The sequence below is a fragment of the Schistocerca piceifrons genome, chromosome X (assembly GCF_021461385.2).
Source record: "Schistocerca piceifrons isolate TAMUIC-IGC-003096 chromosome X, iqSchPice1.1, whole genome shotgun sequence".
Taxonomy (NCBI): Eukaryota; Metazoa; Arthropoda; class Insecta; order Orthoptera; family Acrididae; genus Schistocerca; species Schistocerca piceifrons.
In genome coordinates this window covers 146,915,747-146,929,578 of record NC_060149.1, presented here as the reverse complement: position 1 = coordinate 146,929,578, position 13,832 = coordinate 146,915,747, and the positions used below count along the sequence as shown (strand labels likewise).

At 42.4% G+C, this 13,832-nt stretch overlaps 1 protein-coding gene across 1 annotated transcript; it reads right to left on the bottom strand.

Moving 5' to 3' along the window:
- Positions 1-210: 210 nt before the first annotated feature.
- On the bottom strand, positions 211-13,828 carry LOC124721290 (vitellogenin-1-like). The gene is made up of 2 exons (XM_047246199.1): positions 13,730-13,828; positions 211-382 (listed from the first exon to the last, which is right to left on the bottom strand). The coding sequence occupies exons 1-2, from the start codon at positions 13,823-13,825 to the stop codon at positions 248-250; spliced, it is 231 nt and encodes a 76-aa protein (XP_047102155.1). The 5' UTR covers positions 13,826-13,828; the 3' UTR covers positions 211-247.
- Positions 13,829-13,832: the final 4 nt, after the last annotated feature.

The window sequence follows — 13,832 nt, the reverse complement described above, 5'->3', positions numbered from 1 at the left end:
ACTTTATACTGTACACATTTTTTCGTGTGAAGCTTATTTTTCGAGTTGTTCTGGTTGGTCAACTTAAAATTTACACCCTGTATAGTAGTCTCAAATTTTCAGGTGCTAGTGGAAGACAGGACTTCTGTAGTTAATCTTTTATTGTCGTTTTATTACTCACTGTTCTTTAAATTCAGTGGACGTAAGTGATACAGTAAATCGTGAATAAAGTGTACAAAAGAGGAAATGCTAAGAGGTCAGGCTCAGACTACAGCTTGTAGGACGCAGCGAAGCTGGTGGCCGTCTTCTCCTGGTTGCCGCGCGGGTTGGTCAGGTCTCCCACGTACTCGCCGTCGTTGTTGCCACAGATGCCGCACAGCCGACCACGAGTGCCCATGCTCGCCTGCAACACACAAACAACCTCTCTTCACCTGTGGAGTTCTTCACTGCTTCCTAACATAAATCCAACAGCCTGAAGGACCACTGGAAAAGCTCAAAGTGATATCTTATTTCAGGGCGTCATATAAGAGGAGAAGATTAGTGTTTAACGTCCCGTCGACATCGACGTCATTACAGACGGAGTACAAGCTCGGATTTGGGAAAGATGGAGAAGGAAAGAGACTCCTCTCTTTCTGAGGAACCATCCCATTTTCCTTAAGCGAGTTAAGGAACCCACGGAAAATCTAAATCTGGATGGCCGGACGCGGGTTTGAACCGTCGTCCTCCCGAATTCGAGTCCACTGCGCCAACTCGCTCGGTGCGTCAAATGAGAGCTACTTTCTTTCACGGTCTTACGGCCCGAGACGGTAGTCAGTTTCCACGTGTACTCATCTTCGTCCTTTTAAAACTGAAGATGTCTGCATCAGAGAGGGAGAATCAGTTTCTGGTGTGTAATGAATAAATAGGTAACGCCCAAACACAGACTTCTCAGAATGCTAGCGCAACTCTTCGGAGAGGATAAACAAGACCTAGATCACCTTGGCAACTCAGTTGCTGTGTACGTAGCGGCCTACCGAGCAACATGCCACAACAAACGAAATGCCTAACTTATTTCATTTAGCTACCTGTTTAAGCTCTTATTTCAGTCCGTAGCATCTCAGGAAGAAAAATTATGTTACAACGATTTCGTCGTATTGATGTAGACGATTTACTTAACCACCCTTCTTCCTGTTTTGTATTTTCTTGAATTTTACCTCCTCCTCCACCTCACCCCCAACTTATTTCTCTGTAGATTTAAAACTCTCTTTTGTAATGTCAAAACGTCAAATGTTTGTGAAGTCTTATGGGACTTCACAGCTAAGGTCATCAGACCCTAAGCTGACACACTACTTAACCTAAATTATCCTAAGGACAAACACACACCCATGCCCGAAGGAGGACTCGAACCTCCGCCAGAAGCAGTCGCACAGTCCATGACTGCAGCGCCTTAGACCGCTCGGCTAATCCCATGCGGCTCTCTTTTGCAATGTATTTACAGTTCGTGCTGCAGAAATGGTAAGAGATGAGACTTGGCTGAAACATGGTGGTGCTCGAGTTGCAGTGAACTATTTGTAAAATGTCAAGTTACCGTTATAGTTTTCAAACCGTTTCTACGAACAGCTTCTCGAGAAATGCGAAAAGTGCAGGAATAAACTCGTAACTCACATATTGATCATGTTGTGGTCTGCAGTCCAAAGACTAGTTTGATATAACTCGCCACGCTACTCTATCCTTTGCAAGCCTTTACATCTTTGCATAACTACACTGCAAGCCATGGCCATTTAAACCGGCTTACCGTGCTCGTCTCTAGGTCTCCCTCTGCAGTTTTTAGCCACACATTTCTCTCCTGTACCGTGCTCATCTCTAGGTCTCCCTCTGCAATTTTAAGCCACACATTTCTCTCCAGTACTTAACTGGTGATCCCTTGATGTCTCAGTAATTGTTCTGTCAACCGATACCTTCTTTTAGTCAAGTTGTGCCACAAATTTCTCTTCTACCCAATTCCACACCGTACCTCCTCATGAGCTACATGATCTACCCAACTAATTTTCAGCATTTTTCTATTGCACCACATTTCAAAAGCTTCTATTTTCTTCGTGCCTGAACTGTTTCACTAGAGTAAAAGATGTACTCCAGAGAAATATCTTCAGACAAGACTTCCGAACACTTAAATCTATATGAAAAGTAGACAGATTTCTCTTCTTCAGAAACGCTTTTCTTGTCATTGCCAGTAAGCTTTTTACATCCTCTCTAATTCGGCCATCATCATTTATTTTACTGTCCAGCAGCAAAATTCATTTACTACTTCTAGTGTCTCGATTCCTAATCTAATTCCCCCAGTAACACCTGCTTCAATTCGACTACATTCCATTACCCTTGTTTTATTTTCGTTAATATTCATCTCATATACCCTCTTTCAAGAGACTGTCCATTCCGTTCAACTGTACTTCCAAGTCCTTCGCTGTCTCTGACAGAATTACAATATCATTGGCAAACCTCATGTTCTTTTTTTAATTTTAATTTTTATTTATTTAGTTATTTATTTATTTTTGTTCTCCCTGAATTTAATTCTGTCTTCACACTCTTCTTTGGCTTCGTGTACTGCTTGCTCAATGAACAGATTGAATAACAGAGAGGAGTAGCTGCCGTCTGGTTTTTGTACATGTCGTAAATAACCTTTCACTCCATATATTTTACCCCTACTACCTTCGAAATTTCAGGGAGTGTATTACAGGCAACATTATCAAAAGCTTCCTCCAAGTCTACAAATGCCATAAACGTAGATTTGCCTTTCCTTAATCTATCTCCTAAGATAAGTCGTAGGGTCAGTATTGCCTCGCGTGTTCCAACATTTCTCCGGAATCCAAACCGATATTCCCCGAGATCGGCTTCGACCAGTTTTTCTATTCTTGTGCAAATAATTCGTGTCAGTATTTTGCAACATAATTCACATTTACTGAGTCATATATACTGAAATTAAGTTTTTAGGAGTTGAAAACGTTAATGATGTGATACTGCATTTAATTTTACCATCAGACAATTTAATTAACGATTTATAACATTTAAAACATGACTAATTAGTGAAAAGAAAGGTTTGGAGAGTGGACGCATGATTTTTGATTTCGATTTTTTTTTTTTTTTTTGCTAATATCTGCTTCTGAGTCAAATAGATCGAAAAGAGCGAAATATGTAATAACTTAGCGTAATGTGATACTGTACTAATTATATCTTATGGAATTCCTCATATCAGAAGGTAAAGAACGACAACGATAGATATGAGAAAATAGATTGTTTTATCTTGAGTAATGGAGAGTGACTCAAACATTAAATTTCAAACAAAACCAGCTGATTTCGTTATGTGGCCCACGTTCGATTAGTCACGTCATTTATCGGTGTAAGTCATGAAAATTACGAAAAAGACGAAATATTCGGCAGCACAATCGATGCTTACAGCACATCTATACATGAATAGATGATAAAAACCAGACCTTATGGTTGAGACGTTCCGGATCACTATCGATTTCTTAATATAAATCCTGGAGAACACCATTCGACGCGTAGACCGAAAAATAAAATTAAAAATGCGTCTTACAGGCATTTTTCCTGTACCTATGCTGCACATGTCATGCAAGGACCAATGCTTCTGATAATGGAACACCATTCAACAATTCCGCGAGTAACAACTTCATTCCTTATTTATCTGAGAGAGAGGTGACACATCTCGACAATATCAGTTGCGCCATGGGCTTCGTGCATATATACCTTTAACCACGTCACCCTAGTCGCCAGAGAAAGATGTCTCCATTTATAACAGAATTTGGCAATACAGATACGGGAGGCCCTAGCCACACGACATTTCATTTCATTCAGAGCAACTATTTCAACAGTCATGACAGCCTACACAAAACATGAAAAGACATCATCGTGTAAACGTAATAGTGGGCGCAAATCAAAACTAAAGGACAGAGATCGTCTTAGGCTAACACGAATAGTGTCGAAACAACACAAAACTACGGTGGCTGAAGTGACTGCAGAGCTCAATAGCCATCTTAGAGACCCAGTATCTATCGACACTGTCCGCTGAGAACTCCATAAAGCGAATATTCGTGGACGAGGTGGTATACCGAAAACATTAGTGACGACAACCAACGCAAAGAAGCGTAAAGCATGGTGTCAGGTGCTTAAATTCTGGGCGGCTGATCAGTGGAAACACGTCATACGACCCGCCGAGTCAAAGGTTTCGTTATTTCCAACATCCGGTCGGGTTAACGTCTGGAGAACGCCAAAAGAAGCCTACAATCCTGATTGCTTGATTCCAATGGTTAAGCATGGAGGTGGAAGTATGATGGTGTGGGGAGCCATATCATGGTATTCTGCTGGTCCCATAATTATTCTCAAAGGCCGTGTTACAGCCAACGATTATGTAAACATTTTTGGTGACCAGGTGCACCCCATGATTCAAATGTTTTTCCCCAACAATGATGCCACATTTCAGGACGATAATGCACGCATTCACACAGCCAGGACAATACAATCGTGGTATGAGGAGCATGCAACTGAATTGCAGCGCCTTCCTTGGCCAGCACAGTTCCCGGACTTCAACATTATCGAACCCTTGTGGGCGGTATCGGAGCGCAGACTCCGGAGCAGATTTCCGCCTCCCTCGTCACTACAGGAGTTACAAGGGGTTCTGATCGAAGACTGGTATAAAATTCCACTGGAGACTATACAGACATTATATGCTGGTATTCCAAGAAGAATCGCAGCTTTATTACGGGCAAACCGGTGTCCAACCCCTTATTAATAAACCATTCCCAAGTAAGTACATGTGTTCACATTATTTTTCCTGTCTCCTGTATATACAGGGTGTCCGATTTATCTCAACCATTTGTATAGATGCAAATTACAAAATGTTTCAAGCAAATGTTCTTTCGCCGTCAGGGGGACATCAATCAGCATGACTGCCTTCGTTGTAGCTTTGTTTTTTACAAAGATATGAACAGTGGTATAACTGTTTTAAATGGCACCATGTATTTTTTATTCGGTAATTTATTTCCTCTCATACAGACCTATTCAAAAATGTATCACAGTGTACCATTCATTAAAACACAAAGTTATTAATTACATAACACAACATTGACGCTGACACTCCCAGCGCTTACTGCAAGTACTCGGGGTAATGGAACACATCCACGTGCCGACGTTGACAGAGGACACATGTAAACATAAGTAGAATGCACACCCGTCATTCCGTCAACCGTCGTCAGTTGAAGAGTTGTGTGAGTAGCATGTACACCAACGAAGAGAAGGTAGAAATGCTGCTCTTCTATGGGGAATGTAAGTGAGCAGAACAGTTATTGCAATATTGTTTTCTTATGTACGGGTACATTTAGTACAGTAGTTTATTCGTTTTAAATACTGTTGTGTAGAGTTGGCATTCAGTAAAGGCTGCCCTTCCTACAAACTGCATCGACATAACGTTTCTTTTATTGTTGTTGTTGCTGCTGAAGGTAGGCGAAATGCGGAACTGTACAGAGAGCGATATCCTGGCAAGAACCCACCTTCCCGACGGATGTTTTCTTGTCTTGTTGCGACGCTTCAGGAAGCGGGAAGTTTCAACCCACGACAACGCAATCGTCGTAGTACTCGCACATGCGAAGCTGCCGAAGCTACTGTTCTCGCTCCCGTTGCTATGAATCCACATGTGAACACACGACAGCTTGAACACGAGATTAGCATTCCTAAAACCAGTGTGCATCGTACTCTTACACGTCACCGGTTCCATCCTTACCATGTACAACTTCATCAAGAATTGCATGAGAATGATTTCCAGAATCGTGTATAGTTTTGTCAGTGGCCACAGCAGCAAATCCTCGCCAACACGAACATTTTCTCCAATGTTCTATTTACCGGTGAATGTTCCTTCTCAAAGGACGGGTAAATACAAGGAACATGCATTATTGGTCAAGCGACAACCCACGATGCCTTAGACATGTGGAACATCAGCGTCAGTGGAGAGTTAACGTCTGGTGTGGGATTCTTGGTACTACAATTATTGGTCCTTATTTCATCAATGGCAGTCTAAACGGCACAGCGTATGCCAAATTCTTCAGACGAATTCTTCCTCCTCTTCTGGATGAAGTGCCGCTAAAAACCAGAATGCTTATGTGGTATCAACACGATGGATGTCAAGCACAGAATGCCTTGCGTGCACGTCGTGTTCTGAACCGAAGGTTTCCTGCCAGATGGATTGGTCCAGGAGGAACAGTTACTTGGCCTGCTAGGTCTTCTGATTTAAATCCTGTGGACTTTTTTCTTTGGGGATGCATTAAAGTCGTTGTCTATCGCGATATTCCAACAACTCCTGAGGACATCCAGGAACGTATCGTGCTTGCTTGTAATTCTCTTTAGCAGGCAACACTGGAAGCAGTAAATAACTTTCATTCAACGAGTGCACCAGTTTATCGGTGTCCGGGGTCACTACTTTGAGCACAGTCAAAGTCAATTTTGTGTTATGTTTTTACTTGGTTTTCATTTGTTTTCTGATAACTCCAGCAAATGGACGAGTTTGTGATCCTGGGCTTAAAGTCAATGTTGGGTTATGTAATTAATAACGTTGTGTTTCAGTGAATGGTACGCTGTGATACATTTCTGAATAGGTCTTTAGCAGAGGAAATGAATTACCGAATAAAAAATACAGGGTGCCACTTAAAAAAGTCATACCGCTGATCATATCTTTGTAAAAAAACAACAAAAGCAATCATGCTGGTTGATGCCCCCCTGACGGCTAAAGAACATTTGCTTGAAACATTTTGTAATTTATATCTGGACAAAGAGTTATTTAGGGTGATCAAGATAAATGGGACGCCCTGTATATATATCAGGGTGAGTCAGAGGGAAAGGTACATGCTTTGAGGGGTGATAGTATTAGTAACTCTGAACAAAACACTTCATGTGGATATATGGATTAATCCGAATTGTTTCCGAGATAGAACACTTTTAATGTCCATTGTTATTTATTTCCTGTATTATTCAAGCACTGCCATTGTTTACAATGTACCACGGTAGTTCAGAGAAAGTTGTAACGAACAATTTGATACTGAATGTTTGTAGTCTATTAGGTAGGGAAGCTGCCTCAATTTGGCCAACAAACACTGTCTTCAGCTACAACGCATAGTGCGTCGCGCGACACTTTCAACATTCTCGCGCTCTCTTCGTACAAACTATAAGTACTAGAGAAAAAAATGAATAGGACCTTTCTTGTAGGAAATTTAATGTAGTTTAATTTTTTACTGAGACACGTTTCTGCTGGAGGATATGCGTTTCACGTTATTTAAGAAAAACATACAAAATTGATATTAAATGTATTCTATCTCGGAAACCATTCGGAATTGGGCATATGTACATATGAAGTATTTTGTTCAGAATCACTAATAATATCACCCCTCAAGGCATGTACTCTTTCTCCTGACTCACCCTATATACAGATTTTTTTTGCATTCAGTTTAGATTATGATCTGAAGGTGCACCTACAATGGTGTGAAACTGGTTGTGTTGCCTAGTAATGGAAATGCAGGAGGATCTGCAACGAATTGACACATGGTGCAGGGAATGGCAATTGAATGTCAATGTAGGTAAGTGTAATGTGCTGCGAATCCATAGAAAGAAAGATGTTTATCATTTAGCTACAATATATCAGGTCAGCAGCTAAAAGCAGTTAATTCCATAAATTATCTGGGAGTACGCATTAGGAGTGATTTAAAATGGAATGATCAAATAAAGTTGATTCAGTTGGAAGAATCCTAAGGAAATTCAATCCGAAAACAAAGGAAGTAGGTTACAGTACACTCGTTCGCCCACTGCTTGAATATTGCTCAGCAGGGTGGGATCCGTACCAGATAGGGTTGATAGAACAGATAGAGAAGATCCAGCGGAGAGCTGCGCGCTTCGTTTCAGGATCATTTAGTAATCGGGAAAGCTTTACGGACATGATAGATAAACTCCAGTGGAAGACTCTGCAGGAGAGACGCTCAGTAGTTCGGTACGGGCTTTTGTTGAAGTTTCGAGAACATACCTTCACCAAGGAGTCAAGCAGTACATTGCTCCCTCCTACTTATATTTTGCGAAGAGATCATGAGGATAAAATCAGAGAGGTTAGAGCTCACACAGAGGCATACCGACAATCTTTCATTCCACGAACAAAAAAATGTTCAAATGTGTGTGAAATCTTATGGGACTGAACTGCTAAGGTCATCAGTCCCTAAGCTTACACTCCACCTAACCTAAATTCCCCCAAGGACAAACACACACACCCATGCCCGAGGGAGGACTCGAACCTCCGCCGGGACCAGCCGCACAGTCCATGACTGCAGCGTCCTAGACTGCTCGGCTAATCCCGCGCGGCTTTCCACGAACAATACGAGACTGGAATAGAAGGGAGAACCGATAAAGGTACTCAAAGTACCCTCCGCCACACACCGTCAGGTGGCTTGTGGAGTATGGATGTAGATGTAGATAGGAACCTGTATACAGATAATGCCCACTGAAGAAGTTCATTGCCGGCCGCGGTGGCCGTGCGGTTCTAGGCGCTCCAGTCCGGAGCCGCGCTGTTGCTACGGTCGCAGGTTCGAATCCTGCCTCGGGCATGGGTGTATCTGATGTCCTTAGGTTAGTTAGGTTTAAGTAGTTCTAAGTTCTAGGGGAATGATGACCACAGCAGTTGAGTCCCATAGTGCTCAGAGCCATTTGAACCATTTTTGAAGAAGTTCATTCATTTTCAAAAAAGGTTTCAAGGATTTTTAAGAGTATTTTAGAGAATTTTTGGAAATTTCTCTACAGTAACAAAGTAATGAAAGGCAACGAAGATAGACCGCACAGTTAGCTAGCCACTTGGATGCCTAATAGATAACGGATGTTTTTATCTGGATTCAGTGCAATCAGAAGAAATGGAGACGAAGACCTAATGGGTAGTTGTTGTTCGTTGTTTTTGTTGTTATGGTCTTCAGTCCTGAGACTGGTTTGATGCAGCTCTCCATGCTACTCTATCCTGTGCAAGCTTCTTCATCTCCCAGTACTTACTGCAACCTACATCCTTCTGAATCTGCTTAGTGCATTCACCTTTTGGTCTCCCTCTACGATTTTTACCCTCCACGCTGCCCTCCAATGCTAAATTTGTGATCCCTTGATGCCTCAGAACATGTCCTACCAACCGGTCCCTTCTTCTAGTCAAGTTGTGCCACAAGCTCCTCTTCTCCCCTGTTCTATTCAATACCTCCTCATTAGATACGTGATCTACCCATCTAATCTTCAGCATTCTTCTGTAGCACCACATTTAGAAAGCTTCTATTGTCTTCTTGTCCATACTATTTATCGTCCATGTTTCACTTCCATACATGGCTACACTCCATACAAATACTTTCAGAAAAGACTTCCTGACGCTTAAATCTATACTCGATGTTAACGAATTTCTCTTCTTCAGAAACGCTTTCCTTGGCATTGCCAGTCTACATTTTATATCCTCTCTACTTCGACCATCATCAGTTATTTTGCTCCCCAAATAGCAAAACTCCTTTACTACTTTAAGTGTCTCATTTCCTATTCTAATTCACTCAGCATCACCCGACTTAATTCGACTACATTCCATGATCCTCGTTTTGCTTTTGTTGATGTCCATCTTATATCCTCCTTTCAAGACACTGTCCATTCCGTTCAACTGCTCTTCCAAGAACTTTGCTGTCTCTGACAGAATGTCAATGTCATCGGCGAACCTCAAAGTTTTTATTTCCTCTCCATAGATTTTAATACCTACTCCGAATTTTTCTTTCGTTTCCTTTAGTGCTTGCTCAATATACAGATTGAATAACATCGGGGAGAGGCTACAACCCTGTCTCACTCCCTTCCCAACCACTGCTTCCCTTTCATACCCCTCGACTTTTATAACTGCCCTCTGCTTTCTGTACAAATTGTAAATAGCCTTTCGCTCCCTGTATTTTACCCCTGCCACCTTCGGAATTTGAAAGAGAGTATGACAAACAACATTTTCAAAAGCTTTCTCTAAGTCTACAAATGCTAGAAACGTAGGTTTGCCTTTCCTTAATCTTCCTTCTAAGGTAAGTCGTAGGGTCAGTATTGCCTCACGTGTTCCAACATTTCGATGGAATCCAAACTGATCTTCCCCGAGGTCGGCTTCTATCAGTTTTTCCATTCGTCTGTAAAGAATTCGCGTTAGTATTTTGCAGCTGTGACTTATTAAACTGATAGTTCGGTAATTTTCACATCTGTCAACACCCGCTTTCTTTGGGATTGGAATTATTATATTCTTCTTGAAGTCTGAGGGTACTTCGCCTGTCTCATATATGTTGCTCACCAGATGGTAGAGTTTTGTCAGGACTGGCTCTCCCAAGGCTGTCAGTAGTTCTAATGGAATGTTGTCTACTCCGGGGGCCTTGTTTCGACTCAGGTCTTTCAGTGCTCTGTCAAACTCTTCACGCAGTATCAAATCTCCCATTTCATCTTCATCTACATCCTCTTCCATTTCCATAATATTGTCCTCAAGAACATTGCCCTTGTATAGACCCTCTATATACTCCTTGTACCTTTCTGCTCTCCCTTCTTTGCTTAGAACTGGGTTTCCTTCAAAGCTCTTGATATTCATGCAAGTGGTTCTCTTTTCTCCAAAGGTCTCTTTAATTTTCCTGTAGGCAGTATCTATCTTACCCCTAGTGAGATAAGCCTCTACATCCTTACATTTGTCTTCTAGCCATCTCTGCTTAGCCATTTTGCATTTCCTGTCGATCTCATTTTTGAGACGTTTGTATTCCTTTTTGCCTGCTTCATTTACTGCATTTTTATATTTTCCCCTTTCATCAATTAAATTCAATATTTCTTCTGTTACCCAAGGGTTTCTACTAGCCCTCGTCTTTGTACCTATTTGTTCCTCTGCTGCCTTCACTATTTCATCCCTCACAACTACCCATTCTTCTTCTACTGTATTTCTTTCCCCCATTCCTGTCAATTGTTCCCTTATGCTCTCCCTGAAACTCTGTACAACCTCTGGTTTAGTCAGTTTATCCAGGTCCCATCTCCTTAAATTCCTACCTTTTTGCAGTTTCTTCTTTTTGGGTGTACAGTCTGATATTTTTGCCTTAAGTTGCATTGCACCTGAAGTCTCTGTCCTGACATTGTTCACATTTGTGCACCCTCCTCCTTTCTGTAGGCCTACTTTACGTGTGACAGCATTCTGCATTCCCTTCTTATAAGGAGAATCCGTTAATACCGCGGTTTTTCCTTTTCTTCTTGTAGTCCGCCGAGTATTTTGACGGATTAGTGGGATTGGAATGACAGCCTCGGGCGATATCTAGAAAGCTGAGTTGTTCGGCGAACATAGCTGGTTGGGAGAGTCTGGCACCCATGAACATACAGGCTGGGTTTGCTTTCTACTTGCATCAAAATATGACGGGGCAGAACGGGACAATATCCCATTCTGCCCCATCCCGTTCCGCCCCAAGAGCACTTTTGAGGTTAACAACTTTTATGGAGTGTAATAACTGACGTATTTAAACGCATTAAATAACTAAAGTATAACAAATGCCATGCACTTTAAGGGAATGTGTCATTTTAGGGTATACAATTAACAATTAACAGCTTACCTGGCGTTGAAATTAACCAAACGTTAGAACAACGCAAGCGGTAACGTGACGGACAAAAATTCACTTACCACTCGCACTTCAAACTAAATCAGAATGGCTGTCCTCGCTTCCCTTCCATTCGGAGAAATAGTTACATGCCCATACAACAGGTTTCAACACTGGCCAGTCTAGAAAAGAGCAATTTCCCATTGTGCCCCGCTATCCCGTTCTGCCCCGAGTTCCCCTATACAGGTAATTCACACTGAAGAATTTTCACTCATTTTCAAAAAAGTTTTCATAGGATTTTTAGGATTATTTTAGAGAATTTTTGGAAATTTCTCTACAGTAACAATGTAATGAAAGGAAATGGATATACAGGGTGAAAAGTATTTAAACCGTCAAACTCTGGGAGGTTGTAGGGGCCATCAAAACAAATATTTTTCCCTAATGTCATTTTTTCCTATGAGAATTATTTAAACCGGTAGAAGCCGTATTACGCTCTTCAGTTGTTAGAGGCCGTATTATGATCTTCAGTTGGTAGAGGGCGTATTATGCTCTTCAGTTGTAGGCAACTGCTGTCCACCAGCGTAGTAGTGCATTGTCTCTGTTTACTAATGGAGCGATACAACTGGAGTGAGTACACTGATACGGTTGGTGCGTACTACGCAGCGCACCACAGCGGACGAGCTGCACAGCGGGTTTATCAACAACAGTATCCTAATCGCCGTATCCCGCATTATACGACCTTTGCTGCTGTGTACCAACGTTTGCGTGAGACCGGGTCATTTAGCAGATTACCTGGACAGCGTCGCTCGGCAAGAACGCTGCAATTTGAGGAAGCTGTCTTGCAGCATGTGGAGCGGGATGCTTCAATCAGCACTCGTGCAATTGCATGTAACATGGGGACGAATCAGACGAATATAAGAACAGTCATTCGAGAGCATTTGTTACGTCCATTTCACATACAGCGTGTCCACAACCTGGAAGCAGTTGATTATCCACCCAGAGCACAGTTTTTGCAGTGGTACCTGGAACAGTGTGAAGTGCATCCTACATTTCCATCCTCTGTGTTGTTTACCGATGAAGCAACGTTCGGGCGTGATGGAGTCTTCAACATGCACAATTCGTATGTATGGAGTGAGGATAACCCACATGCCACAGTTACTAGCGCTCATCAAGTGCGGCTCTTCGTAAATGTGTGGGTCGGTGTTGTTGAGGACTGTTTAATTGGGCCGTATCTGCTACCTAGATCATTAAATGGCAGGCACTATTACAATTTTCTCGCCAGAGCATTGCCAAAATTGCTGGAAGACGTCCCGCTCCCTACAAGACAACGCATGTGGTTACAACATAACGGGGCGCCGGCACATTTCAGTCGTCGTGTGCGTCGATTCCTGGACCGATGGTTCCCAGAAACGTGGACTGGCAGAGGTGGTCCTGTACCATAGCCTTCTCGATCCCCAGGTATGTCCCCTCTGGACTTTTCTGTGTAGGGAGAGATGCGCAACCTTGTTTACGCAACTTCTGTTTCATCAGAAGAGGATCTTGTTGCACGGATAGTAGCAGCAGCAGGAACAATTCAGGATACTCCTGGGGTTTTTGCCCGTGTCAGTCAGAACATGATCCGACGATGTAACCTTTGTTTACGTGTCAATGGAGGCATTTTTGAAAATCTACTGTAATTGAAATTGGGTTGTGTTAATGTATTGTCTCTTGGTCATAAAAAATGGAAAAGTGTTTCTTGGTTTAACTAATTTGCCGCCAAAGAAATCTTTCTCTACCGGTTTAAATACTCCTCATACGGAAAAATGACATTAGGGAAAAATATTTGTTTTTATGTCCCCTACAACCTCCCAGAGTTTGTCGGTTTAAATACTTTTCACCCTGTAGACTGCACAATTGGATGCTTCATAGATAAGTTTTTTGCTGGATTCAGTGCAATCAGAAAAATTGACAAGAAACCTAATGGATAGGCGACGTTGGAAAGGGATGACCGTACTGCAAGGAAAGGTCTAGAGTAGATGTTTATCCAGTTGTGGGTGTCAAATGTCTTACCGGTGTAGATGAAACGCAAACTGGCCTTTTTGTTAATTTCTGCCGCGTGATGCGCGGTATTGCGAGTGCAGGAGAGCAGAGGTACTGACCGAGACGAGGAGCGTGGCGTTGCGGAAGCGCAGGTGCAGGCCGTGCTGCGGCAGCACGAGGCTGAGCGCGCCGTCGGAGCCGGCGGACAGCCGCATCAGCAGC

Coding starts and splice junctions, on each gene's coding strand:
- LOC124721290 (XM_047246199.1), bottom strand. CDS start 13,825: ATGCGGCTGTCCGCCGGCTCCGACGGCGCGCTCAGCCTCGTGCTGCCG. Junction 383..13,729: donor ACGCCACGCTCCTCGTCTCG/GTCAGTACCTCT, acceptor TGTGTGTTGCAG/GCGAGCATGGGCACTCGTGG.